Source organism: Bos grunniens, chromosome 13 (assembly GCF_055505025.1).
Source record: "Bos grunniens cultivar Pamir isolate PY7600 chromosome 13, Bosgru_T2T1.0, whole genome shotgun sequence".
NCBI lineage: Eukaryota > Metazoa > Chordata > Mammalia > Artiodactyla > Bovidae > Bos > Bos grunniens.
The window spans coordinates 43,943,507-43,969,431 of NC_141177.1; the positions used below are offsets into that span (position 1 = coordinate 43,943,507).

The following is a 25,925-nucleotide window of genomic DNA, read 5'->3' on the forward strand; positions in this document are numbered from 1 at the left end:
AGAATTTCATCTGCAATAAGCAGGAAGCTCAAGTGTGCAGGGCAGGGGCTGTTCACGTAAGCATTTAAACAATGCTTTGTATGTAAATGAAAAATGTGACAAACCAACCCTAAGTGATGACCTTTCTCAATCCTGCTAGCTATAGGTTTACAAATGACCATCAAAACTTCCAGAAAACATTCATAGAGTCGACAGTGCATTTTATTATACATCTTAGATTTATACATTTCATATATGCTTTTAAAGCTTAAGTTCAATACAAAATAAAAACTGTATATGCAGCAGTGGTTCTCAGGCACAGAATTTAGGGGGAGACTGGAGCAATCATTTTCCCTAGCACACCGTGAATAGTGTGTTATGAGCCATGACAGTGGAATGTTTCCTTCTCACCTAGCTGCCTTTTTTGGTTGGATTTTATTACAGTGAACAGCTTTAGAAGGTATGATATTGCTAACAGGAAACAAGATGACTTAAAGTTTGATAACCTATATTTTCTTGAAGTCTTTAAGAGCTAAACGATCCCCTTTTCTCCTAATAGAGCTCCAAGGTCACCTAATGAAAATAATATTGTCCATAATTCTATTTGGAGCATCATCAGCCTAAGAACCACTGCTCATGGTTATTCAATGTCTTCTGGCCTCACAGGATGAGGTAATGGTATGATGGACTTCTTCTCAGTATCCCTGGATAGAGCTTTCCTCATATCTGTTAAGAAGCAAAGTTTAATGTAAGTACCCAAATGTCAGAGTATGATTTTATATCAGATTTAAAGTGTACAGATGTTTTAAAAAACACCAAAGCCATAAGTGGTTTTGTCCCCTACTCTCCCACTTTTACCAGATTCTAAGAGAAACGTATTTATAAGTGAGACTCCCAAGCAGGAGTACACAAAACACTAACCGAACCCTAGCTGGGATTCAGCTCTTCCTACAAATGTTCTTTTAACAAAGTCTTAGTAACATGTCTGTAACACCAAAACAACCACCGATGGTAATTAACCATTGGTTAGTTAATATAAGTTAGTTAGTGGTAGGTTCATGAAGGTAGCTTACAGGATATTTAAATACTATAGCTCAAATTTAAATATGGTTTTTTTAAGCGTATTGAAAGAGCCGAGTATTTTGGTCTATAGGATGCATGTAAACGTCCCTTCTTCCGGGACGCTGCCCCAGCGGGGACTCACCGTAAGCGTCCTCATCGGGCTCCCCATTGCTCGCCGAATAGTACTCTATGACTGTCCTGTACACGCTGTAGCCCAGCTGCTTGTACATGTTGACAGCAACTTGGTTAGACACTCTTACAAAGAGATCAACAAAAAATCCACCCTTTCTGTAATTTAAAAAAAAAAAAAAATCAGAATGGGAGAAGTCCTAGAAAACAATACTGGCATGAGTAGTTCCTCTCTTCATTTACAAAGGCCATCTTTACTGTCTCTGGATAAAGCTGTATGAACTTCAGAGAGGTCTTGCACAGCTTTTGTTAGATTTTTCCTAAAGGCTTAGTGGACTGATGCCAATGCAGATCTCATCCTCTTCTAAATGTTACTGTTTGTATAGAAACGCAACTGAATTTAGACTCACTTTATACACTTTCACTTTATATCCAACAGACTAGATTCTTACAGGTTTTTCATGTGTACACTCTTCTCTGTCCAAGTAACAGTTATGTTTTCTCTCAGTCCTCATATCTTCTTTTTAGTTGCTTCACTGTACAGTCAAGGATTTCCAATAATTACTAAGAGAAGCTGGCTTTAGGCATCCTGTCCCGGAAAGCATTCCGTGCATCACCTCTAATATTTACTAAAGGTTTTCAGTAAATACTTTTTGCAGGTTAAAGTTTTCCCTTTCTGTATCCTAGATTGCTTAATCAAGAGTGAATACTGCATTTTATCAAAGCATTTTCTACATTTAGTGAGATAAAAAAATGTTCTTCAGTCTATTAATTGCTAGAATACATTCTTAGGTCCGTTTGCTAAGTTTTTCTAGGACTTCTGCATCTGTTCTTTCTCATATCGCTTGTCAGGTTTTTGTTAAGATTATCTTAGCCTTAAAAAATAAGTTCCCTTTTTGTGTGTAAGATTGAACTTACAATACTTTTTTTTTTTACAATTTTCAAGGCACAACCCTTAAATATTTAGAAATATATTTTAATGTTTTGCCTATGTTGTCTTAAAGAAGTTTTATGGAGTATGGTGACATTTATACAATGAAAACATGAAACCCACTAAACTGTATTTTAAAAGGAACTATATTTTAACATTACAGAATACATCAGTTATAATGTGCAACAGAGACCTCAGGTCGCCTTGTGAACCCTTTCTGGTGGCCCAAGAAAAAGTACGTTGACTCCTGTTATATACAATTAAATCAATTTCTGATTGTTCTAATTAGGAAGAGGCCTGTTCATACCTCTAATTATGATGATCTATTTCTTCCTATAGTTTAGTCAGTTGTTGCATTTTTACTTTAAGTTTGACTCTTACCAATATGCAGTGACTGTTTTTTATTCTAGTAATAACTATAATGTGACTTAATTACACTCTTAATTGCTTTTCACTTTTTGCTTTGGAATTTGCATAATTTAAAAAGTGAAGTGAGCGTAAGTCACTCAGTCATGTCCGACTCTTTGTGACCCCATGGACTATACAGTCCATGGAATTCTCCAGGTGATCTATCCAACCCAGGGATCGAACCCAGGTCTCCCGCACTGCAGGCAGATTCTTCATCAGCTGAGCCACCAGGGAAGCCCAATTTAGAAAATTTCTTTCCTTTTAGTCTTTCTGTATCTTTACATGTATTTCCTGTAAATAGCATACAGCTGACAATATCATTTTTTTAATCTTACTGTCCTAAGAACACTAAACATGAGGTTCACCCTATTGGTAAATTGTAAATGTAATAACTTCCCATTCCCCCTCCCTGCTACCACCATTCCACTCGTTATGAATCTTACCACCTTCGGTCTCTGAGTGCTATCATGTAGTATTTGTCTTTCTGTGACTGGCCTATTTCACTTGGCATAATATCTTTGTCTTTAAACTGGAGTTATTAGTTCCTTAACATTCACTGTTGTACTTACCTAATTACACTGGGATTCATGACTACCACCTCATTTCATGCTTTTTGTTTTGCCACCTTCGTTTTTCTTTTGATTTTTTATTAGTCAATTTTTTCTTTGGAAATATAGTTTGTATTTTTAGTGTACACTAATATATACATGTATATATGTATGTATATGCATAGGTACACACACACTCCTGTACAAATACAGGTCACTTAAATCTTAGTAACTACTGTAATGAAGATTTAGGAACTGGAAGGGGAAGGAGAGTAGTTTTCTACTCTAAAAGATAGTCTGTCCAGTAAATTTTATGTGTAAGGTCATGGCTATTAGAACACATGTCCGAACTCCTTGTCCACTATAATAATAGTGTCAGATAACTTTTTCAACAAGATGTGCATGCCATTAATTCTTGTGTGTAAACTACAATATTCTCCTCTTCCCTGTTCAGTCTAAGACAACCTGATTCTGCAGAACCACCTGCATTTTTGTTTTATATTGATTTTTGTGTGGTCCTGGGGCTTTTTAATGACAGGAATTTTAAAATTCTTAAGGACTAAACTTCTTTTACAGCTTAAACAAGAATGAGCTCAAGTTCCCTCTTGCTCTCAACTTGCCTCAAGTCAACTTTTGAGGCCATGGTTACTTCTGTAAAACGCTCCACTTTAATGGAGCACATAACAAGTAACACATAACAAGTGTCTGATATATAAAACAGGTCTTTAAAAAAAAAAGCCACAATGTTGGCTGTTCGAACTGTGCTCCCAGGTGGTCCAAACTCATGGATGTGCTGTAGAATATTTCAAACATTTGGGGAAAACACAGGCAAACTACTGGCTTTGTATAGTTCACAAAAACACATCACATTATATTTCTTTTGGTGACACAATGTCTTTATGAAGCCAGGCTTTTAGCAATTCCTGTCATTATAAAGCCCCAGGACCACATGAAAATTAATGTGAAATAAGAGTGCAGGTGGTTCTGCAGAATCAGATTCCAAGGTTTGAGAAGCCTTGCGATGCCCAGCAGGCACATCTCATTAGGAGATAACCACAGTGACTAAAATGAAATGAAAATATTTCTTTCAGTTTTACTGCTTAAAAGTATAAACTTTTCTTTAGCCTAGGACACTATGAAAAAAATTACAGGGATGCAAAGGGCAATGCAAAGAATTGGGGAATATCTGCCAGTGACAAGAACAGTAACAGAGACCTTGAGGGCTAGATTCTGATTCCACCTATGACCCAGCTCAAGAGTCTGCAGAGCATCACTCAGCCTGCTTTAATCTTCCTCAGTGGCGAAACAGGGGCAGTAACACCACTATGGATATGTGACAGGATTGCTGTAAGGACTTGTAGAGGCTGAACATGAAATTCCTATGGAACTGCATCATGACAACATTCATCCTGAAGTAAACAACTGATCAACATTCACCAAGATAAAAACCAAATGGTTAGAGTTCAAGAATTATTTGAAAAACAGGCTCCTACCTTTCTGAAATTTCCTCTAATAGCTCCATAAGTTTAGCAGCCAAACCAAGGCGCCGAAACTCCGGGGCAACAGACAGAGCTGTGACATGCCCGTGCCATTCTTCCCTTGCCACTGAGCCTTCTGCTTTGCCCATGACTGCCAATGAAAGACCACATCCAGTGACTAAACACGGCAACTCACATGCGGAGAAATACTGTGTGGTGCACACTTTTATCATAAAGGAAACGACCAAGCTCTGATGTTGAAGTAACACTTAAAGCCGGGGTCCCCAACCTTTGGGGACCTGATGATCTGAGGTGGAGCTGACGTAGTAATAATAGAAATAAAGTGCATAATAAATGTAATGTGCTGGAATTGTCCAAAAACCATCCTCACCCTCACCAGAAAATTTATCTTCCATGAAACCGGTCCCTGATGCCAGAAAGTTTGGGGACTGCTGCTTAAAGCCATCTAGCTAATTGTTACTCTTACTTGATATGTATTTTTTAAATGATCTACCATTTCATATGGGTATGTATGTGTGTATGTACACACAACAACACAACAGACAGTCCACAGCTCAAACTTGTGCCAGCAACATGACCAGTTCTGTTTGGGTCACTGCTGTATCCCCTGGGCCTAGCACAGTACCCAAGACAGAGGGATCAGTAAGCTGTCAAAGAGTTGAAAAGAAAATGAGAGGCATCATGATTATATTTCCAGTTCTGTGATCAGTCTAAGAGTTAAAAACTATTTTTATCTTAACTGCTTACCCAGAAAAGCACTAGTAGTGTTATACTTACTATAACCCATTAACTCGCCTCCAGGGGCCTCTGCGACGATGAAGTACTCTGGCCAGTGGGCAAGGTACTGTAGGTAAAAAGGAATCCCATACTAGAGACTCGTTAAGGAGGATGCAAAGTAAGGACAATCAGAGTTCTTCACAAAACGTGTTCTGAAGTTTCCTTTAAAAAGCATATTGTTCATCCCTAGCCAAATGTATGATTTCTGCAGTCAGTTCATTACATGAAATGTTTAGGTTAGCACTAAGTTTCAAGAAAACTGCCTGAATATGTAACCTCAGATGTGAATGGAGACATACCATCCAAGAGTGGAGAACCAGGACCCCCAAGTTCTACAGCCTGTCTCCCCGGCTCATACTTTGTCTAGACCCCCCCTCCCCCGCACAGCACTTCCCCATCACCTGCCATTCCTGTCTACTGTCCCCTTACAGTGTTAGTGTCACCTTCCCTCTCTCCCTGGTGCTGGGCACACAGTGCAACCTCAGTATGTTTACTTTTCCCTTTCTGCACTAGGAAATGAATGACGAGTGCCTTCATTAGCTTCAGGCATGGGACGGTGAAAATAACTGTAATTTACTTCCAAAGGCTACTTAAACCCAGTTCGTCCAGTCCACTGATTCAGATTCTGCATTTTTAGTAATGCAAAAAATAAAAACCTGATGTTAAAGTGAATGCCTGAGTACTTGGCTCATTACTTAGCTCTTCAGCCCTGCTGTCCTGCTGAGTTGTACTCATTTCTGTACTTCTCAGTATTAACTTGGAGGTGCAGTTCTATAAGGGGACACCATCAGGCTTTTTTTAACTTTCTGGAAAATCTTTTTGTAAATTCTTCAAACTCCCCTCTGAAGGACAGCCTTTATTCTGTCTCTTAAAACATAACCATTAACATGGAAGCACAAGTCTTTCTGCCATCCAGCCACTGACACCATAACCATCTCTTCTCTGGCTATTGAAGCAGCCCCAGGCACTAGCTTATGGACCATGAAGCCCTGGCAGGCACCTCACCCGGTTTATGGGACTTTTGCCAAAAACTACACATAACAGGAAGCACACCCTGTAGGCTGATTCACACTGTGATGCTTTGCCTAATACACAGTGAAAATTTTGTCATTAAAAATTCTCCAAAATCCTTTCACTTTTTTAAACAGCAGTCTTTAACAGGTCATAATCTTTTCAATACAAATGAAAATTGAGGCTTTTTTGTTTTTGCTTTTTTCACTCAACTTTGTTTCTGATATTCAGCCCTATTGTCACCTGTTATAGTTGATTTTTACTGCTGATAGTATTCCACCGACATAACTCAGCGACAAACATTTCCTGTAAAGAGCCAGACAGTAAATATTCAAGGCTGTGTGACCCATATGGTCTCTGTTGCAACTACTATGAAAGCCACAATAAATCCTAAAGGAACTTCCCTGTGTGGAAAAGGCCACAAACAGGATCAAGAAAATTATGAATGGGAAAGCTCACAGGTACAGGCAAAAGAGGTAAAGGTAGGAAACCCTCCACACACACATACAGTATCAAAACCAACACACGTGAGAAGAGTACAGGATATTGGAAATGCATCAGAAATTGAGACCAGCAACTTAAAACAATCCTGTATGTATACAGACAGACTGCTGTATCAAAACCTCATGGAAACCACAAACCAAAAATCTACAATAAAGACACACACACAAAAAGCAATCCAAACACAACACTAAACAGAGACATCAAACCACAAGAGAACAAAAAAGGAAGGTAATACCTACAAAAACAAACCCAAAACAAGAAAGTGGCAGAAAGAATGTGTCAATAATTACCTTAAATGTAAATGGATTAAATGCTCAAAAGACACAGACTTGCTGAATGGATACAAAACAAGACCCATATATATGCTGTCTCCAAGAGACCCACTTCCAATCTAGGGACACACACAGACTGAAAGTGAAGGGACAGAAAAAGGTATTACATGCAAATGAAACATCAAAAGAAAGCTAGAGTAGCAATACTCGTATCAGACAAAATGGACTTTAAAGACTGTTACGAGAGACATAATGATCAATCCAAAAAGACGTATACATGCACCCAACATAGAAGCACCTCACTATATCCTGCAAATGATAACAGAGAAAGAGAAATCAACAAAACGATAGTGGGTGACTTTAACAAGCTGCTTTCATCAATGGACAGAGACAAAACCAATGAGGAAACACAGGCCTGAAATGACACATTATACTAGACGGATTTAACTGATATTTATAGAACATTCCATCCCAAAGCAGAATACACTTTCTTCTCAAGTGCTCATGGAACATTCTCCAGGATAGATCACATACTGGGCCACAAATCAAACCTTGGTAAATTTAAGAAAGTTCAATCAAGCATCTTTTCTGACTATAACACTATGAGATAAGAAATCAAATACAGAAAAAATAAAAAATACAAACACATGGAGGCTGAAAAAATATTTACTAAACAACCAATGGATCACTAAAGAAATCAAGAGGAAATCAAATACCTAGAGACAAATGACTGTAAGAACATGACAGTCCAAAATCTATGCTGCTGCTGCTGCTAAGTCACTTCAGTCGTGTCCCACTCTGTGCGACCCCATAGGTGGCAGCCCACCAGGCTCCCCCGTCCCTGGGATTCTCCAGGCAAGAACACTGGAGTGGGTTGCCATTTCCTTCTCCAGTGCAGGAAAGTGAAAAGTGAAGTTGCTCAGTTGTGTCCTCCTCTCAGCAACCCCATGGACGGCAGCCTACCAGGTTCCTCTGTTCCTGGGATTTTCCAGGCAGGAGTACTGAAGTGGGGTGCCATTGCCTTCTCCACCAAAACCTATGGAATGTATCAAAAGCAGTTCTAAAAGAGAAGTTTATAGCAATATAGTCTTACCTTAGAAAACAAGAAAAATCTCAAGTAAACAATCTAAACAAGTAAACTATCAAGTAAACAAAGCAACTAGAGAAAGAAAAACAAAACCTCAAAGTTAGTAGAAGGAAAGAAATCATAAAGATCAGAAAAGAAATAAATGAAAAGATCGATGAAACTAAAAGCTAGTTATTTGAGACAATAAAATAGATAAACCTTTAGCCCAAACTCATCAAGAAAAAAGAAAGCTCAAATAAATTAGAAATGAAATAGAAGTTACAACTGACACCACAGAAATACAAAGGATCATAAAAAACTACTACAACTATATGCTAATAAAATGGACAAATTCTTAGAAAGATACAATCTTCCAAGACTGAAGAAATTGAAAATATGAACAGACCAATCACAAGTACTTAAACTGAAACAGTGATTTTAAAATGTCCAACAAACAAAAATCCAGGACCAAATGGCTTCACAGGTGAATTCTATCAAACACCTAAAGAAGAGTTAACACCTATCCATCTGAAACTTTCCCAAAAATTGCAGAAAAAGGAACACTTCAAGCTCATTCTATGAGGCCACTATCACCCTGATATCAAAATCAAAGATACCACAAAAAAATAATTACAGACCAACATCACTGATGAACACAGACACAAAAATCCTCAACAAAATACTAGTAAACCAAACCCAACAATACATTAAAAGGATCATACACCATGATCAAGTGGATTTATCCCAGGGATGCAAAGATTCTTTAATAGCTTCAATCAATGTGATATACAGCACATTAACAAACTGAAGAAAAACCATAGGATCATCTCAATAGAAGCAGAAAAAGGTTTTCACGAAACCTGACACCAATTTATGATAAAAAAACTGTCCAGAAAGTTGGCATAGAGGGAACTTAACCTAAACCTAATAAAGGCCATATAGGATAAACCCACCAGAGAAGGCAATGGCACCCCACTCCAGTACTCTCGCCTGGAAAATACCATGGACAGAGGAGCCTGGTAGGCTGCAGTCCATGGGGTCGCTAAGAGTCGGACACGACTGAGCAACTTCATTTTCACTTTTCACTTTCATGCACTGCAGAAAGAAATAGCAACCCACTCCAGTGTTCTTGCCTGGAGAATCCCAGGGACAGGGGAGCCTGGTAGGCTGCCATCTCTGGGGTCGCATAGAGTCGGACACGACTGAAGCAACTTAGCAGCAGCAGGATAAATCCACAGGTAACATCATTCTCAATGGTGAAAAGCCAAAAGCATTCCCTCTGAGATCAGGAACAAGGCAAGAATGTCCACTATCACCACTTTTATTCAACATAGTTTTGGAAGTCCTAGCCACAGCAGAGAAGAAAAAGAAAAGGAATCCAAACTGAAAAACAAGTAAAACTGTCACTACAGATGACATGATACTACACACAGAAAATCCTGAAGATGCTACCAGAAAACTACTAGAGACCGTCAGTGATTCTGGTTAAAACTGCAGGATACAAAATACACAGAAATCGCTTACATTCCATACACTAATGATGAAAGATCAGAAAGAGAAATTCAGGAGACAATGCCATTTACCATTTACATCAAAAAAGAAAAAAATTACCTGTGTATAAGCCTACATAGGGGACAAAAGACCTGGACTCTGAAAACTGTAAGATGCTGATGAAAGGAATCAATGACAGATGGAAAGATACACCAAGCTCTTGGACTGGAAGAATCGATACTGTCAAAATGACTATACCACCCAAGGCAATCAGGTTCAACTGCAACCCCTATCAAATTAGCAATGGCATTTTTCACAGAAGATTTTTTTTTTATTTGTATGTAAACACGAAAGACCTCAAAGACCCAAAGCAATCCTAGGAACAATGAACAGAGGTGGAGGAATCAGGCCCCCTGACTTCAGACTATACTACAAAGCTGAAGTCATCAAAACAGCATGGTACTGGCACGCACACACACACACACACAAAACACCATGGAGAAATGACAGTCTCTTCATAAGTGGTGCCAGGGAAACTGGACAGCTACATGTAAAAGAATGAAATCAGAAGATTCTCTAACACTATACACAAAAATAAACTCAAAATGGATCGAAGACCTAAATGTAAGATACTATAAAACTCTTAGAAGAAAACACAGGTAAAATGTTTTTTTTTACATAATCATGTCAGTATCCTTTACAGTAATCAAAATAAATGGGACCTAATTAAACTTAAAAGCTTTTGCACAGCAAAGGAAACCATAAAAAAAAAAAAAATGAAAAGATGATCCACAGAATGGGGGGAAACTATCTGCAAATGAAGTGACTGAGGTGGTTAATTTCCAAAATATACAAACAGCTCATGCAACTTTGTGTCAAAGAAATAACCCAACAAAAAATGGGCAGATATAAATAGAATTTCTCCAAAGAAGGCATACAGATGGCTAAAAAGCACATGAAAAGATACTCAATATCCCTAATTATCAGAGAAAAGCAAATCAAAACTACAATGAGGTATCACCTCACAGTGGTCAGAATGGCCATCTTCAAAAAGTATACAACAATAAAATGCTGGAGAGGGTGTGGAGAAAAGTGACCCCTCCTAGGGAATATAAACTGGTAGGGAGAACAGTATGGAGGTTCCTTAAAAAACTAAAAATAGAACTACCATATGATCAAGCAATCCCACTCCTCTGTATGTATCAGGAGAAAACTGTTCGCTGCAGCACTGTTTATAAGAGCCAAGATATGGAAGCAACCTAAATGTCCATTGACAGATGAATGGATAAAGATGTGGTAAACACATACAATGGCATATCACTCAGCCATAAAAAAATGAAATAATGCCATTTGCAGCGACCTGGATGGACCCAGAGATTATCATACTAAGTGAAATAAGGTAAAGACAAGTGTCATATGCTGTCACTTTTATGTGGAATCTAATTTAAAAACTGATACAAAGAAACTTACTTATAAAACAGACTTATAGGTATCAAAAACAAACATGGTTACCAAAGGGAAAACATGGGGTGAGAGAGAAATCAGGGGTCAGGTATTAACATACACACTACTATATATAAAATGTGTGTGTGTGTAAATAACCAATAGGGACCTACTGTATAGCACATGGACTTCAACTCAATAATTTTCTGTGATAACCTATATGGGAGAAGACTCTGATAAAAGAATGGTTTTATATATATAACTAATCACTCTGCTGTACACCTAAAACTAACACAATATTGTATATCAATTACACTCGCGTTTTTTAAAAGGTCATAAAACGAGGGATTATTATTAATATATATTACAGATACGGTCAGTTTTAGATATTTAAAAAACCTGCTTCCATTCTACTATGATGTTCTTTAAGTAAATATACATGTTTTAAATATTCAATTATTTTCTTGTGCTGAACTGACCTAAAGGTTCAGAAAATTGTAACAAGAATTTTATTTTTTGATTTCAAAGTTTTAATAAAGTTTTTACTACAAAAAAACAGTACACACACGAACACACACCCACATATTCTTGATTTCTACTGCTGGTGTACACATGCTACTGATTTTTTAAAACTTGATCCTGGTTCTAACATTGGTGAACGTTCTTAAGTTGTTCTTTTTTCGATCGTACTATCAATTGTAAATGATGATAGTTTTATTTCTACCTTTCTCGTCCTTATACTTCTTCCTTCTGGAAGTTTGGTCAGTTCCTCTAGAACTATGTTAAAGGGTAGTAGTGACAGTAGGCATTATCTTATGCCCAATCTTGAAAGGAATGTACCTTAATTTCTCACTCAAGTATATAATGCTTGCTGAAAGTTTTAAAATATAAAACCTTTACCAAATTAATAAAAGTCCTTCCAGTTCTAGCTTGTTACACATTCTTACCATAAAAAAGCACTACACTGTAAGTCAGCTATATTTCAACTAAAAAAAGAACTGTGAAAGTCAAGGACTAGACACAGTGTATAAATTATTCCCCAGTAAAGCGTTATTTACAAAAACAGGCCCCTGCATATTAGCGTGCCCACCCCTGACATAAATGCCTCTATTGTTATTTTCAGGTTCCAGGAAACGCAATTACCAGGTATTCATGAGTAAAGTCCTTCAAGAGACTAGCTTTTGAACATTCTCATAAACTGCTCTGTCACTAGCAATTTATGAGAATACTCCCCTCACCTCACCTCCATCAGCCTTGAGCTTCATCACTGCTTGAAATCCTTGATAGTTTGATAGATAAAACATGGTACATCATTTTGGTTTTAATTATCATGTCTTTTAATTGGTGAGACTGAAGTCTTGAATTATAGCCTCCTATATGCCCTCTTGGTTAAATGATCAATTAACACTACCCCACAGTGGACATGGCATATAACCCAGAAATCCAACTCTGTGTTTCAAGCTGTTGAGAATGTAGGAGTTCTCTATTCAGGTCAGAGGACCCTAACTTCGCACATCCTTGCCCATGTTTCTACTGGGGACCATGACAGATACTGCTAATTGTTACCTAAAATCGTTTTTTTCCCCTTTAGCAACCAGCCTGAATGTAAACCCCGGCTCATCCCAGACTGTTCTAGATAGGTATATCTCGAGGCAGGTGCTGGTCTACAGGGCAGAGGGCTGTGTCACACCTCCCAGTGGTCCCCTTGGCTTCCCCTCTGCTGATCGATGCTCCTGCCAGGAATGCGGATGAGATGCCATAGACTCTGGAAGCCAGGGTCCCCTGGGTGACACAGTGGTCCCAGGGCAGAGCCCGGTGTCATAGGATGTCATGGAATCGCCCGGCTCTGATCATCCTCTTGAGGCTTTGTTCTTATCAGACAAAAACAGCCCCTCCTGCTGAAGTCACAGCTTTCTGCTGCTCACAGCTATGCTTACTACTGAGGGGCAGGGGATTGTATTGTTCTTGATTTATGAGGTCATTATATTAGCAGCTTGTCAGCAGATGTAAGATAACTCTTGTTCCCAGTTTTTAGTTTCTTTTTAATTGCCTTTAATGTTGATGATGTTTCCTGACCTCCAAGTCTTAAACATTTTCAGTGTTCAAGTCTATTTTTTTTTCTTTTCTCTATTTTGCTTACTTTTGGAAGCCTTTATTTAAACTTTTTAAAAAAGGATACAGTTTCTGTAAGTGGATCCAAGTTACTAAAAGAAACAAGAGAAATGTCAACAGTAAGCAGTGTTTACAAAATCAGTTTAAATAGGCCAATTACAACTAAAAATAACATGCATAGGGAAAACAGACATGTTAAGTTCACAACTTTAACCAACTTTTCAACTAAGAAAGACGGTTTAACCTGCCTAATGACCATATTGAGCCATCATCACAGTCACTATAGAGACACCCGTACATTTTCATTTAACTGCTTCTTTACAAATTACTTTACAGTTAATACATCATCAAAACATTCTATCTTCTTTTTTTTTGGCCACGCCTCACCGTGGCTTGGAGAATGTTAGTTCTGCAACCTGGGATTGAGCCCATGCCCTAATGCACTGGGAGCACTACGTCAACCACTGGATCACCAGGGAATTCCCTACAATTTTCCATTTTCTAACAGTAAACTGCAAGTGGAACTGGTGACCAACCTGGGGTGTCAATCACAGACAGGGCTACACCAGCCTTGCAGCATGTGCCAAGGGCCGGCCCTGCCTTACCCCACCCTCTCAATGTGGGCGCTCTCACTCCGGGGCTTCTGCTCCCCACTGCCCCTGTTCTCGTACCTTTAATTTTGCTCTCAGAGGAATACTCCTTACCCGGCTCTGGAGCTGCTGAGCAGCTGCCTCACCTGCGTGTCTGGCCACGACACTCCCAAATCTGCATTTCTACACCTGCCTCCCTCCAGAGAGCTCTGCCCCTCACTTTCCTATTCAGTCAGTGGAAGCACAATCCTGGCGGAGCCCGGAACAGCGCCCTCAACCCCTCACACATGCAGTCAAGCTCGTCCTCAGGACCTTTAGGGACAGCAAGGGTCACACTGCATTTCTGGAGACCAGCAAACCTTAGCGCCCCTTTCCCCTCCAAAATTACTGAAGACCCCAAGACTTAAATCTATTGGTATTTAAAAGTGTAAGATATTTGTTCATTTAAAAAAAATCAGTTAAATATTAATGTGAATGACTTTTTTAAACCAAAAGTCACTGTTTTCAAAAACAAAAGAAAATTTAGTAACAAGAATGTCATTATTTGAACAATTTTACGTATCTTTTTACTGTCTGGCTTAATAGAAAACAGTTGATTTTTCATTTCTGTGTCTGCTATGCTTTCTGTTAGATCACACATCTATAAGACTCCACTTGTGCACTAGTGAGAAAATGAGAGTAAAAAAAAGCAATAAAAAACAAAAAACTGGACTTCTCTGGTGGTCCAGTGGTTAAGACTCTGTGCTGATAATGCAGGGGGCCAGGGTTCAATCACTGGTTGGGGAATTAAGATCCCACATGCTGCGCGGCATGGCCAAAATGTTTTAAAAAAAACCAAAAACCTTAGTTTTATCATGAAAATGGCTCTGATCCTGCAGAACCCTCCAAGCAATCTTGAGGCGCCCTTGCCCACACCCAGAGGATCACTGCTCTAATCGAGTACAGGACTCACTCTCCGCCCTTCTCAAGACTACTTTATACCCTCTCCTGTCTCCTCAATGCTCCCTCTTCCAGCTCAGCTGCTTCTGATTTCAGGAAGAAAACACAACTCTAAGAAGAAGCGTCACCAAGGTTCCAGCATCCGCCCCACCTGCTCTCTACCTGCTGCCTTGGACCCAGGCCTGGAGTGCAGGTGGGCAGGTCCCACCACCTCTCAGGACCCAGCAGCCTGCTCCCCTGAACGAAATGGACAACCTGCTGCACACTAGGCCATAGAACACGTGACACAGTCCACAGCTCCGCCCCCCTGACATGCTGTCCCTTCTCAGCCTCCAGACCCAGCAGCAGGGTTTCCTCCTGCTTCACTGGACCACTGTGTCTCCTTTACCACATGATGCCCTGGGAGCCATCCTGGAGCCTTTTTTCCTGTCCACACTCATCAATTAAGTCACCGAGCCACCTGGGTTTAACACCATCCATGCAGTGTTGACCCCCAAGTTTCTATTTTTAGCCCAGACCTAAACTTGAAATTCCCATGTCCAGATGCCTGGCTGACTTCTCTACCTGGGGGTCTGAGCACCCTCTGCAGAGCCCATGTCCAGCGCTGGCCTCTCCAAGGTCGAGCCCTGTGACTCCGACCTGGTGTTCTCACACTCCCACTTGCTGCTTGGGCCACACTGGCAGCCGCCTCCACCTCCCTGACTTTGTGTCTGAAACAGGAACCAGTACCCATACTACTATGCCCATAATACCCATGCCCCCAAAGCCTACACACTCCCCCATCCCCATCTTCCTGCAGTGACACCTTCCCTGAAACACCTCACCCAAGGCCGAATCCACATGTACTTCCTATTTCCCTTTCCTGCTCTCATTTTTCCTTGTTTACTGAACACTTAAGTTCTATCTTACTTTCCCCTCTAAAATGTAAATTCTGGGAATTCCCTGGCAATCCAATGCAATGGTTACGTACAACTACAGCGACTTCGGCTTTCAATGACTTTGGTTTTCATTGCTGAGGGTCCGAGTTCAACCCTTGGACTTGGGGAACCAAGAACCGACAAGCTGTGTGGTGTGGCCAATTTAAACAAATAAATTGTAAATTCCATAAAGATAACATTTTTTGTCTTGTTAACTACTGTCTCTTCAGTACTGGCAGGCATAAAGTATTTTTCCAAGGATAAAATATTTGCTGTTGACGGCAATGTTTCCACATCCATTGCTTCTTTCAGTTACTACTGCAACACCCTACCCCAGTGATTCTCCATGTTCTTGACAGAAGCGCCCTAATCAAGGTGAGAAACAAGGAAGAGAGGAGGGAGAGGAGTCCCCTTACTGGCATAGACTGAAGAGGCCTTGACAAGTTAGATGACTCTGACTATTGTTGTTTAGTCGCTAAAGTGAAAGTGAAGTCGCTCAGTCGTGTCCAACTGTTTGCAACCCCATGGACTGTAGTCTATCAGGCTCCTTCATTCACGGCATTTTCCAGGCAAGAGTGCTGGAGAGGGTTGCCATTTCCTTCTCCGGGGATGTTCCCAACCCAGGGATCAAACCCAGGTCTCTCGAATTGCAGGCAGATGGTTTACCGTCTGAGCTACCAAGGAAATTAATACATTTAAAATAAGAGGCCCTAAATGTCCTACTTGAGTAGTGGGAGAGTAACCATGAAAACCAGTCCTCCCTCCCTCCGCATCCTACAAACAAAAACGTCGGCAGTAGTTGTTGATCCCCAGGATAAAACCAAAATGTAAAGAAAAGGACTAGAACCTCTGGTGAGTGAGCGAGTGAAAGTCGCTCAGTCGTGTCTGACTTTTTGCTAAGTTTAGTCACTAAGGCGTGTTCCACTCTTTGTGACCATGGACTTGTGACCCACCAGTCTCCTGTATCCATGGGATTCTCCAGGCAAGAGTACTGGAGTGTTTGCCGTTTCCTTCTCCAGGGGGTCTTCCCAGCCCAGGAATAGAACTGGCATCTCCTGCATTAGCAGGTGGACTTCTCACCACTGAGCCACCAGGGAAGTCCTCATAATTAATCTTTAATTAACAGTAATTTTGAACATATACCTTTTTTGTTATACAAAGGCATGATGACTTACACAATGTGGAGATTAAATAAATATGTGTCGATTTTCTCTGCCTGTTGACAGGATGTTTTGTTGTACCTAAATGGTCAGGCTTATTCTCCTTCTGTTCTATTCATTTTCATATAAAAGTGTGGGCCCTTCCTCAGTCTTTGGTTAAAAATGACTTTCTAGGCAGCTTTGCCTCATCCATTCTTGAAATGTCAAAGCACACCGTCACTTCCTGGGTCTGTGCTTCTGAAACCCAAGCCTTCATCAAGTTATCATCTCTGGGCCATTGCCAAGACCTCCTAAATGGCTCACCTGCCTGGTACACCTTCTCCAGTCACCCCGAGACACACGGCCCTGCGGCGGAAAGCTTAGGGGTCCCGCGCGGCCAGGAATGAAGAACCACCAGACCAGACCCAATCTCCTTAAGGAGTCTCCTTGCTCAGCCCACTCCCACACAGGGCTCTTCCACCTGAGCCATTCCTCTGAGCTCTCAGCTCCTTAGCTGACTCACGCCAAAAAATGGGAATGAGAAGGGCAACTACTTCACAGAGGTGTGAGGAGGAAAGGGGTTACTCCGATCTTCCCTGTAGCTCAGATGGTAGAGAGTTTGCCTACAATGCAAGAGAGTGGGGCTCGATCCCTGGGTCGGAAAGATCCCCTGGAGAAGGGATAGGCTACCACTCCAGTATTCTTGCCTGGAGAATCCCATGGACAGAGGAGCCCAACTGGCCAGTCCATGGTGTCGCCAATAGTCGGACACGACTAAGCTGCTACTACTACTATAGCTACTAAGGAGTTACTCCGGGGCCAGGCACAACGAGACTGAACGCAGTCGCCTCAGTTAATCTGCTCCGACTGAGAGAGGCCCCCAGAAACCACCTCCGCCCCCAAAAATGGGGCACAGGTCCAGTCTCACAAGTTGCTCTGACCTCGGAGTTACAGAATCCGGCTCCTACAGTTAATCCCCGCCCGAGCGTCGGCCGCCCCCCCAAGGCAGCGGCTTCCTCCTCCAGCACCCTCTTCCTCACCACTGTCAACAGTTACCCATTTTCTGAGACTCAGTCCCTCTGTGAACGTTTCTAGCGAACTCTTCTCAGGTTCTTTCCATCCTCCTGACACTTGGACCTGAACTACCTGGTCCTTTTTCAAATAATTGCCTCGGGATCTTTAAAAGTGGATCTGGGATTGGTGAGGTGGGTGGATAAGATGGGCTGAAATGTGATGAAGCCAAAGGAGTGAAATGGTAAAAAAGTGGGAGTCCAGCTGGTAGCCTACAGGTGTTCACGGTAAAATTCTATCAAGCTTTTAAGCGCTCAGAAATTTTCATAATAAAACTTAGGAAAAAAATAATGAAACCTGCAAGTCACAGAGCCTGACTTAAGTCGGACGAAGGACCAGGAACCCCGAGGACCGCCCCTCGCCCCATCCCGCAGCAAGTGGTACCCCCGCCGAGACGAGCAGCAACAGTAACGAGGAGCGCAAAGGCGCCGCGCCGGGCGGCGGCCAGTGTTACCCTGCGCGGATACAAGGTAACCGCGCCGCCGCCGGGCTCCGGCTGCCGCGCAGGGCGGGGGACGCCGGCAGGAAGCGGCGGGGAGCTCGGCTCGGCACCCCCCGACCCTCTCCCGGCGTCCCCTCAGGCCCCGAGAGGCGCCCGCACTGCAGTCAGGGCTACGGGGACACGGCCACCCGGCCAAGGTCAGCGGGGCCGTCCGGACGTCCCGCCCGGCTCCCTCCCAGGGCTGCCCCGGGGACGCGCCGGCCGCCGTCGGGCCCGAGCGTGCCTCACTCACATGTTGTTGAAGCGAAACAGGTCGTCGCACGTAAAGGCCCGGAGCGTGGTCATCGCGTCGCCGCAGCCGCGGGAACCGGTTAGCGGAACCACCACACTCGCCCCGCCGGAAGTTGTCCGGCGCCGATGCCCCAAGGCGGCACGGGGGGAGGGGGCGGTGCAGAGAACTACTTCCGGGCCACGAGTTGCTCGGCAACGGCGGTCGTGACTTTGCGCCGTCTGGAGGCCGCAGCCGGGAACGCTTGTAACGTCTGGGGTTTTCCGAGGATCTTCACGGTGAGCCCCAGAGAGAAGGAAACAAGAGGCTGCCGGGGGTTAGGAACCCAAGGCAGAAAAGCAGGGTTCAGGATCACTTTGTGCCCCTGGCATGTGAGGAAGGAAGCCCAGAGGGATGGGAGAACTCATGGTCCAGAGCGGCCTGTCCCAGTGATGCCAGCCGTGCATTCGACTGCAAATTTTCTAACATATTTCACAACATAAGAGAAAGGTGGAATTAGCAGCATTATTATTTTACCCAGTATATAAACAATATTGTTTCACATGTAATCAATTTTTAAAAATTCTAATAGAATGCTTTAATTTTTTTCTTTTTTTTTACTTTATGATACTAAGCCTTAGAAATATATTCGCAGCATATTTCAACTCGGGACCTAAATTGTCATAGGCAATTCTTGTCCTGTATTTAGAGTTCATAAAATGTATGATTAAAAAGTGGATTGATATACCCACATTGTTCCAACCATGCCAAGTTTTCAAGTAGCCTTTTAAAAAAGATAAAATTGTGATTCTCATACAAACATAAAATGCACACGTTAAAAAAACATTTTAACTCATTCATTATGAAAGAACCACTAAGATGTTACCATGGGTTAAAAGGAGAATTTAAACCGCAGAAGGCAATCAGGAAAGCTGAAATGTGTTTCTAAATACATGTACAGCATATCTATTTACTGTATCTCCTGGCCATGTACCATGCATTTGTGTTTCTGTGGACAGAAATCCTTTTTATTACTGTCCATTTTCTGCAGCTTACAGAGTTAACCTGGATGCGTGTACCTGGCAGAAAGCCGAATCTTTTTTTTTTTTTTTTTTGGTAATTTCCAAATGAACTGAATTAAAACTAAATAGATTACTGAGCGCCAAAGAAATAAGAGTACCCAAAGATCTCCCTTACGCTTAAGATATATATTATATTACGTCATATACGGGAAGATCCCCTGGAAGAGGAAATGGCAACCCACTCTAGTATTCTTGCTTGGAAAATTCTATAAACAGAGAAGCCTGGCAGGCTACAGTCCATGGGGTTGCAAAGAGTTGGACATGGCTGAAACAACTTAGCACACACACACATCATATATAGTAAATATGTTTTCAACATCTTAATGAAAATCATTGAAAAGTATTTTTTATTATAAGCTTCCATTTAGGGCACTACTGTCTCTTTGTAATGAAAGATATAATGATCTTTGTCATGGTCTTTGTCCCTTCTGCCCTAGTCTCCTGATTATGTTGCTTGTAATATTGTTACTTTTCCGAACTTTCATATATACAGCTGTGTTACATCTATGCATCTCCCAGTTGCTTGATTTCTTCAGTCTGTAATTGAGTGGATATCATGCTCATTGCCACTTTTTGTTACAATTTCCTCATTCCATTCTTCATTTTGATTCATTTATGGCTTGGCTGGGTTTCATTACAGTATTTCCTTTTCCCTCTTTGCTTTGTTTTCCAGGGGCCCTGTGGGGCTGGTCCTCTACTCCCAGACCTCTTTAGTCTGTGAGATGCCTGATTAGAATATTGGCTGGATATTCATGGATTCCCGTGTTCTCTCCCCGCCAAGAACTTTGTAAACATCATTATTCCGTTGTTTTCGGGTGTTGAAAGTTTCTAGGGAAAAAGAGTAAGGCCAGCAGGGTTTCTGTTTTCCCTTTTGCGGGTGACTTAGTTTTTGTACTGAAGTGGGATTAGTCAAGACACTTCCAGAAAGAACACATTCTTAAAAGTGCATAAATTTTAAACCAACTAAATCTTTGACAATTTCAGCAGTTTTAACACACACACAAACAATAGTCAAAGTTGAATCACTCCCACATAACCAGAGACAGCCTCTCTGGAAAAGTTTGGTAGGTTTCTTTAAAAACTAATGAGTTGGTCAAAAAGTTTGTTTGGGTTCTCCTTTAAGATGAAAAACCCAAAAGGACTTTTCAGCCAACCCAAAAAATATGCAATTACTATATAGTCCAGCAGTTGCACTCCTGGGGATTTATCCCAGAGAAGTGAAAATGTATATATACACAAAAACCTGTACACAAATACCTAGATCAGTTCAGTTTAATCACTCAGTCGTGTCTGACTCTTTGCGACCCCATGGAATGCAGCACGCCAGGCCTCCCTGTCCATCACCGTCTCCTGGAGCTCACTCAACCTCATGTCCACTGAGTCAGTGATGTCATCCAACCATCTCATCCTCTGACGTCCCCTTCTCCTCCCGCCTTCAATCTTTCCCAGCATCAGGATCTTTTCAAATGAGTCAGTTCTTCGCATCAGGTGGCCAAAGTATTAAGAGTTTCAGCTTCAGCATCAGTCCTTCCAATGAATATTCAGGACTTATTTCCTTTAGGATAGACTGGTTGGATCTCCTTGCTGTCCAAGAGAATTGTCATGGTTTGCATCGTTACATCAATGTCCCCACCATCACAGTAACTCTATTTGATAAGTACAAAGTACATTAAATGCCTTGGAGCCCCACACTGACTTAGGCTTCTAGGATGTGCTATTATGGCTTTCCATTTCAGTGTATCCAATCTTATTTTTAACCTGCAGAAAAACACCATTCCTGTCCTGGCTGCACATTTTCCTATGTTACAGATGACTCAGAACTTCTCATTGATCATTTCACACTGTGTACTTCCTTTCTTAGCTTAGTTGGAAAAAAACAAGTTTTTACCACATTTTATCACAAAACATCTTCCTGCTCATTGAGATGAAACACCATGTGCTCTTCTGTAAATACTGCTGACCCAAGCTCTCATCACCATGGCAATGTTTCACTGACATTTAAGCAAGCAAACAGCCTGGCGATTCAGCCACCGTTGCTTTTTTTTTTTTTTTTTCCTTCAGATCATGTGGAAAAGACGAAGTGCCCAGGAAATATGTATTTTGAGAAATCCTCGCCAATATGCTTGACAAAGAAACAGCTTGGCAGTTGCCTTCAGATAATTTTTTTTTAATAAAATAACTGGGTTGGATAGATGCTTTCACTCCAGCCCTCCATGGAATCAATTACTTTTAGTTTTGCTAACTAGCTTGTACAAAAGCACTGTCTATTCATATGAAAAGCTGACAACAGGTTTCAATAAAATAAGGTGAGCAGCACACATGGGCTCCCTACCAGCGCCTCACTTAAAATGAGAAGAAAAGAGCTTTAAAAATAAATAAATAAACTTTTAAAAGACATAAATCCATATGAGGGGCTTCCCCCGGTGGCTCGGGGGTAAAGAATCCGCCTGCAATGCTGGAGACGATGGATATGTGAGTTCCAACTCTAGGTCTGGGAAGATCCCCTGGAGGAGGAAATGGCCATCCACTCCAGTATTCTTGTCCAATCCCATAGGCAGAGGAGCCCGTGGGTTCACAGAGAGTTGGACACACAGAGCGATTGAGCACCCACTGCACCAAAACCATAAGAATGAAGGAAATGGAGGAGGAGACAACAGCCAGTGATAACGGGCAGCACAGTTATGGAAGCTGGTAAACTCATTCAGCAACCGGAGACAAGCTGAGAATTTAGCCACTGCTGGACAAAAAGCCAAGGGGCAGGCAGTGGGTTCCCAGTGCAGAATCTGCCGAGGCCCAGGATTTGGACAAGGCTGGGACGCCTGCAGGGAGAGGAATGCAGCTTTATCCCCAGAGCGGCACAGGAGCTGTGCTCCTGAGTTCTCAGCACACAGACAGCACAGGGTGAGGGTGAGACAGGGCTAAGGAAGAGCAGTCATCCTGACCCTGCCCTCTGGAGGTCCCAGGGTGCTGGCAAGACTTAATCCCACCCTGCACCCTCCAGGAGGACACTGGAGAACTTTTCCTGGGGAAGTTGCCTGACCCAAAAAGAAAAGTCCCACAGCTATTCACATTTTTCATCCCTCCAATGAAATGACCAGGTTGTGACATGGTCACTGGGAGGGTCACCAGTTCACAAACTCTGCCCGGTATCTGCAGCTCCCAACAAGCTTTGTGATGCTTTCCATTTAATTATGAATAGCCAGCCAAAAGCCACGGAACATTTCAGTACAGCCTGTAACCCCAAAAACAATAAAACAGAAAAAGAGAACTAGGATAAACAGAGATTCAAAAAAAAAAAAAAGATACTGAGGGCTTCCCTGGGGGCTCAGTGGTAACTAATCTGGCTCCTATGCAGGAGACATGGGTTCAACTCCTGATCCAGGAAGATCCCACATGCCACAGAGCAACTAAGCCCGTGAGCCACAACTACTGAGCCTGTGCTTTTGAGCCTGGGAGGCACAACTAGTGAGCCCAACTACTGAAGCCTGAGTGCCTAGAGCCTGTGCTCTGCAAGGAGAAGCCTGCATATAGAAACGAAGAGTAGCCCCTGCTCAGCACAACTAGAGAAAAGCTGGCTCAGAAACGGAGGCCCAGCACAGCCAAAAATAAATAAATCTTTAAAAAAATAGGTGTGCAATCTACTAGGTCTGTTACAGAGGCAGGTTTATTTCCTCTATATGAAGCAAACCAAATGCTGGGAGATGGAGATTTGTCACAAAGGTTTATTTACAAGGCAGCCCCCATAAAACTCTCCCCCAATTCCCTTCTGGCCCCTCAACTCCAGCCCCTGGGATTGGGGGAGGGGACTGGAACCACTGCTTCCTTATACAGCTGCAATTATTTGATGTTTTACACAATTCACTTCTTAATCACCAAATACATTTTAATTACATCTCTCTTCCCTGTGTTTCAAAACTGATGAGTAAAATGGCCCTGTTGGTAACAGATTTTCAGAGAATGAAATGCCTTTAAAAGAAAGTTGGCTGTCCTTTCAGAAAATGAAAAAGCCCATAAACTTCCAACATCACGTGGAGACAGCGTGACTAATTATCCAGAGTACGTGATGATGTCCCTGCGCGCACACACACACGTGCACACAAGTGAGAGCAGCTGGCCCAGACAGAAAGAACCTTCTGACTCAGCTTATGCTGCCCTCACATAGTCGGAGGTAAAAGACGATGCAAGAGTACTGAATTTGTCTTTCCCCCTACCTTTCAGGTGTTTTTTTCCCCCTATAAAAGCAAGAAGAATATATAAATAACCAGGAGGGTAATACTCATTTCCTGACATCTGCCTTTTAAACCTTTTGTGATCACGCAGTTGATTATGCCTTTTTTTTTTTCCCCCATAAGCGTCACCAGCTCCTTTCCTCCGGAGTTTTTTTTAATAACAAGGCTTTCCAGGTGGCACAGTGATAAAAAAAAATCCGCCTGCCAATGCATGAGATTAGGGTTCAATCCCAGGACTGGGAAGATCCCATGGGGTAAGAAATGGTAACCCACTCCAGTGTTCTTGCCTGGAGAATCCCGTGGACAGAGGAGCCCGGTGGGCTACAGTCCATGGGGTCGCAAAGAGTCGGACATGACTGAGCAACCTAGCACACACACCAGCCCTTTCCTCCAGACTTGTAACAGCAGCAGCCTACATCTGTTTAATCATATCAGCTGCACAAATGTCCTCAATTCAAATATGCCTTGAACTAATACTTTTCAAACTGTAACATGCATTTGGTCACCTGGAATTTAGTTAAAATGTGTGTTCAGTTTCAGTAGGTCTGGGAAGGGTCTGAGACTCTGACCAGCACCTAGGAGATGCTGGGCTTGATCCTTCGATTGCATTTTCTGCAGCAAAAACTTCAACTATCTGTGAAATGAGATTCTGCACTCTGCCAAGTATGGTATTTCCATGTGCTTATAAAAAGCAGATGCTTTCCAATGTCCTAGCAAGTTCACATGTGTTTATTTTTAATTACTTAAAGAGACTTGGGCAGTTTCTTGCAATTTTTCATTCTTTCATTTCACTATTGATGCATTTCTGTTCTGCTCTTGATTGTGTATCAATAGACTAGAGAAACAGAGAGCAAAAAAGATAAAATTGACTAACACTACAATCTGAGTCCACTCTTTCATAATCTGTAGAATTGGCAGCAAGTAGGAAGCAAATGGCACCCCACTCCAGTACTCTTGCCTGGAGAATCCCATGGATGGAGGAGCCTGGAAGGCTGCAGTCCATGGGGTCACTGAGGGTCGGACATGACTGAGCGACTTCACTTTCACTTTTCACTTTCGTGCATTGGAGAAGGAAATGGCAACCCATTCCAGTGTTCTTGCCTGTAGAGTCCCAGGGATGGGGGAGCCTGGTGGGCTGCCGTCTATGGGGTTGCACAGAGTCGGACACGACTGAAGCGACTTAGCAGCAGCAGCAGCAGGAAGCAAGGACACTAGAGATAAGGAAAATCACATCAAATGACACCTGATTCTTCTTTCAAAAGCCTAATGTATTTCAGAGTAATCCAGTTAAATAATAGACACACATATATAAATATCTAAATGAATAAGTGAATATAAAAAATACAATTAAAAGAGGAAAAGCTATGGAGATAATCCCCGACAGTAGCTGCACTTTTCCTTATGTCATTCCTTTCTGGGAAGCGCTGCTGCAGGCAACCTCAGGGGCAGACCCGCTTCCTCCTGGGAGGTCACTCTGGCTGCCCCTGCAATCTCCCTTCCTCTCTTTGCCCCTCTTGGCAATAGTCACCACTGGCCATGAGCCCTGCTGATGCTCTTAGCCAGGAGGGAATGCTGGGAAAATCCTTCCAGTTCACACGTGTGTCCGCCATCACTGCCATCATCACCTCCATCATAAACAACAAGGCTAACGGAAGGCATCCACTTTAATTCTCCCACACTGGGCATCCCACATACACGTGCTCAGTGCTCAGTCGTATCCAGCTCTCTGTGACCCCATGGACTGGAGCCCGTCAGGTTCCTCTGTCCATGGGATTTCCCAGGCAAGATTACTGGAGTTGGTTACCATTTCCCAGTGGATCTTCCTGACTCAGGGATTGAATCCGCATCTCTTGTGTCTCTTACATTGTAGGCGGATTCTTTACGCCTGCGCCACCTGGGAACATGAACACTCTATATATATGTGTGTGTGTATGTGAGTGTATGCTGTGCTTAGTTGTTCAGTTGTGTCTGACTCTTTGCGACCCTCTGGACTCTAGCCCGCCAGCCTCCTCTGTC

At 42.2% G+C, this 25,925-nt stretch overlaps 1 protein-coding gene and 1 long non-coding RNA gene across 3 annotated transcripts; one reads left to right on the forward strand and one right to left on the reverse strand.

The window, feature by feature from the left end:
* Nucleotides 1-183: 183 nt before the first annotated feature.
* On the reverse strand, nucleotides 184-18,729 carry NAA20 (N-alpha-acetyltransferase 20, NatB catalytic subunit). 2 transcript variants are annotated; one of them, XM_086333754.1, is made up of 6 exons: nucleotides 18,623-18,729; nucleotides 13,300-13,324; nucleotides 5,334-5,424; nucleotides 4,551-4,686; nucleotides 1,184-1,329; nucleotides 184-705 (listed from the first exon to the last, which is right to left on the reverse strand). In XM_086333754.1, the coding sequence occupies exons 1-6, from the start codon at nucleotides 18,673-18,675 to the stop codon at nucleotides 620-622; spliced, it is 537 nt and encodes a 178-aa protein (XP_086189880.1). In that variant the 5' UTR covers nucleotides 18,676-18,729; the 3' UTR covers nucleotides 184-619. The 2 variants fall into 2 exon arrangements, with proteins under 2 accessions (XP_086189880.1, XP_086189881.1); XM_086333755.1 differs by lacking the exons at nucleotides 4,551-4,686; nucleotides 5,334-5,424; nucleotides 13,300-13,324.
* Nucleotides 2,256-4,921, forward strand: LOC147360875 (uncharacterized). Its single transcript, XR_015139461.1, has 2 exons — nucleotides 2,256-2,336; nucleotides 4,182-4,921. It is a non-coding gene; the product is annotated as an uncharacterized LOC147360875 (long non-coding RNA).
* Nucleotides 18,730-25,925: the final 7,196 nt, after the last annotated feature.

What these genes read in the sequence shown, in the direction of transcription:
- NAA20 (XM_086333754.1), bottom strand. Translation starts at nt 18,675, where the DNA reads ATGACCACGCTCCGGGCCTTTACGTGCGACGACCTGTTTCGCTTCAAC. An exon ending in AGGCGAGTTAATGGGTTATA is followed by an intron (nt 4,687 to 5,333) that starts GTAAGTATAACA and finishes TTTCATTGGCAG; the next exon opens with TCATGGGCAAAGCAGAAGGC. An exon ending in TTAGAGGAAATTTCAGAAAG is followed by an intron (nt 1,330 to 4,550) that starts GTAGGAGCCTGT and finishes TTTAAATTACAG; the next exon opens with AAAGGGTGGATTTTTTGTTG.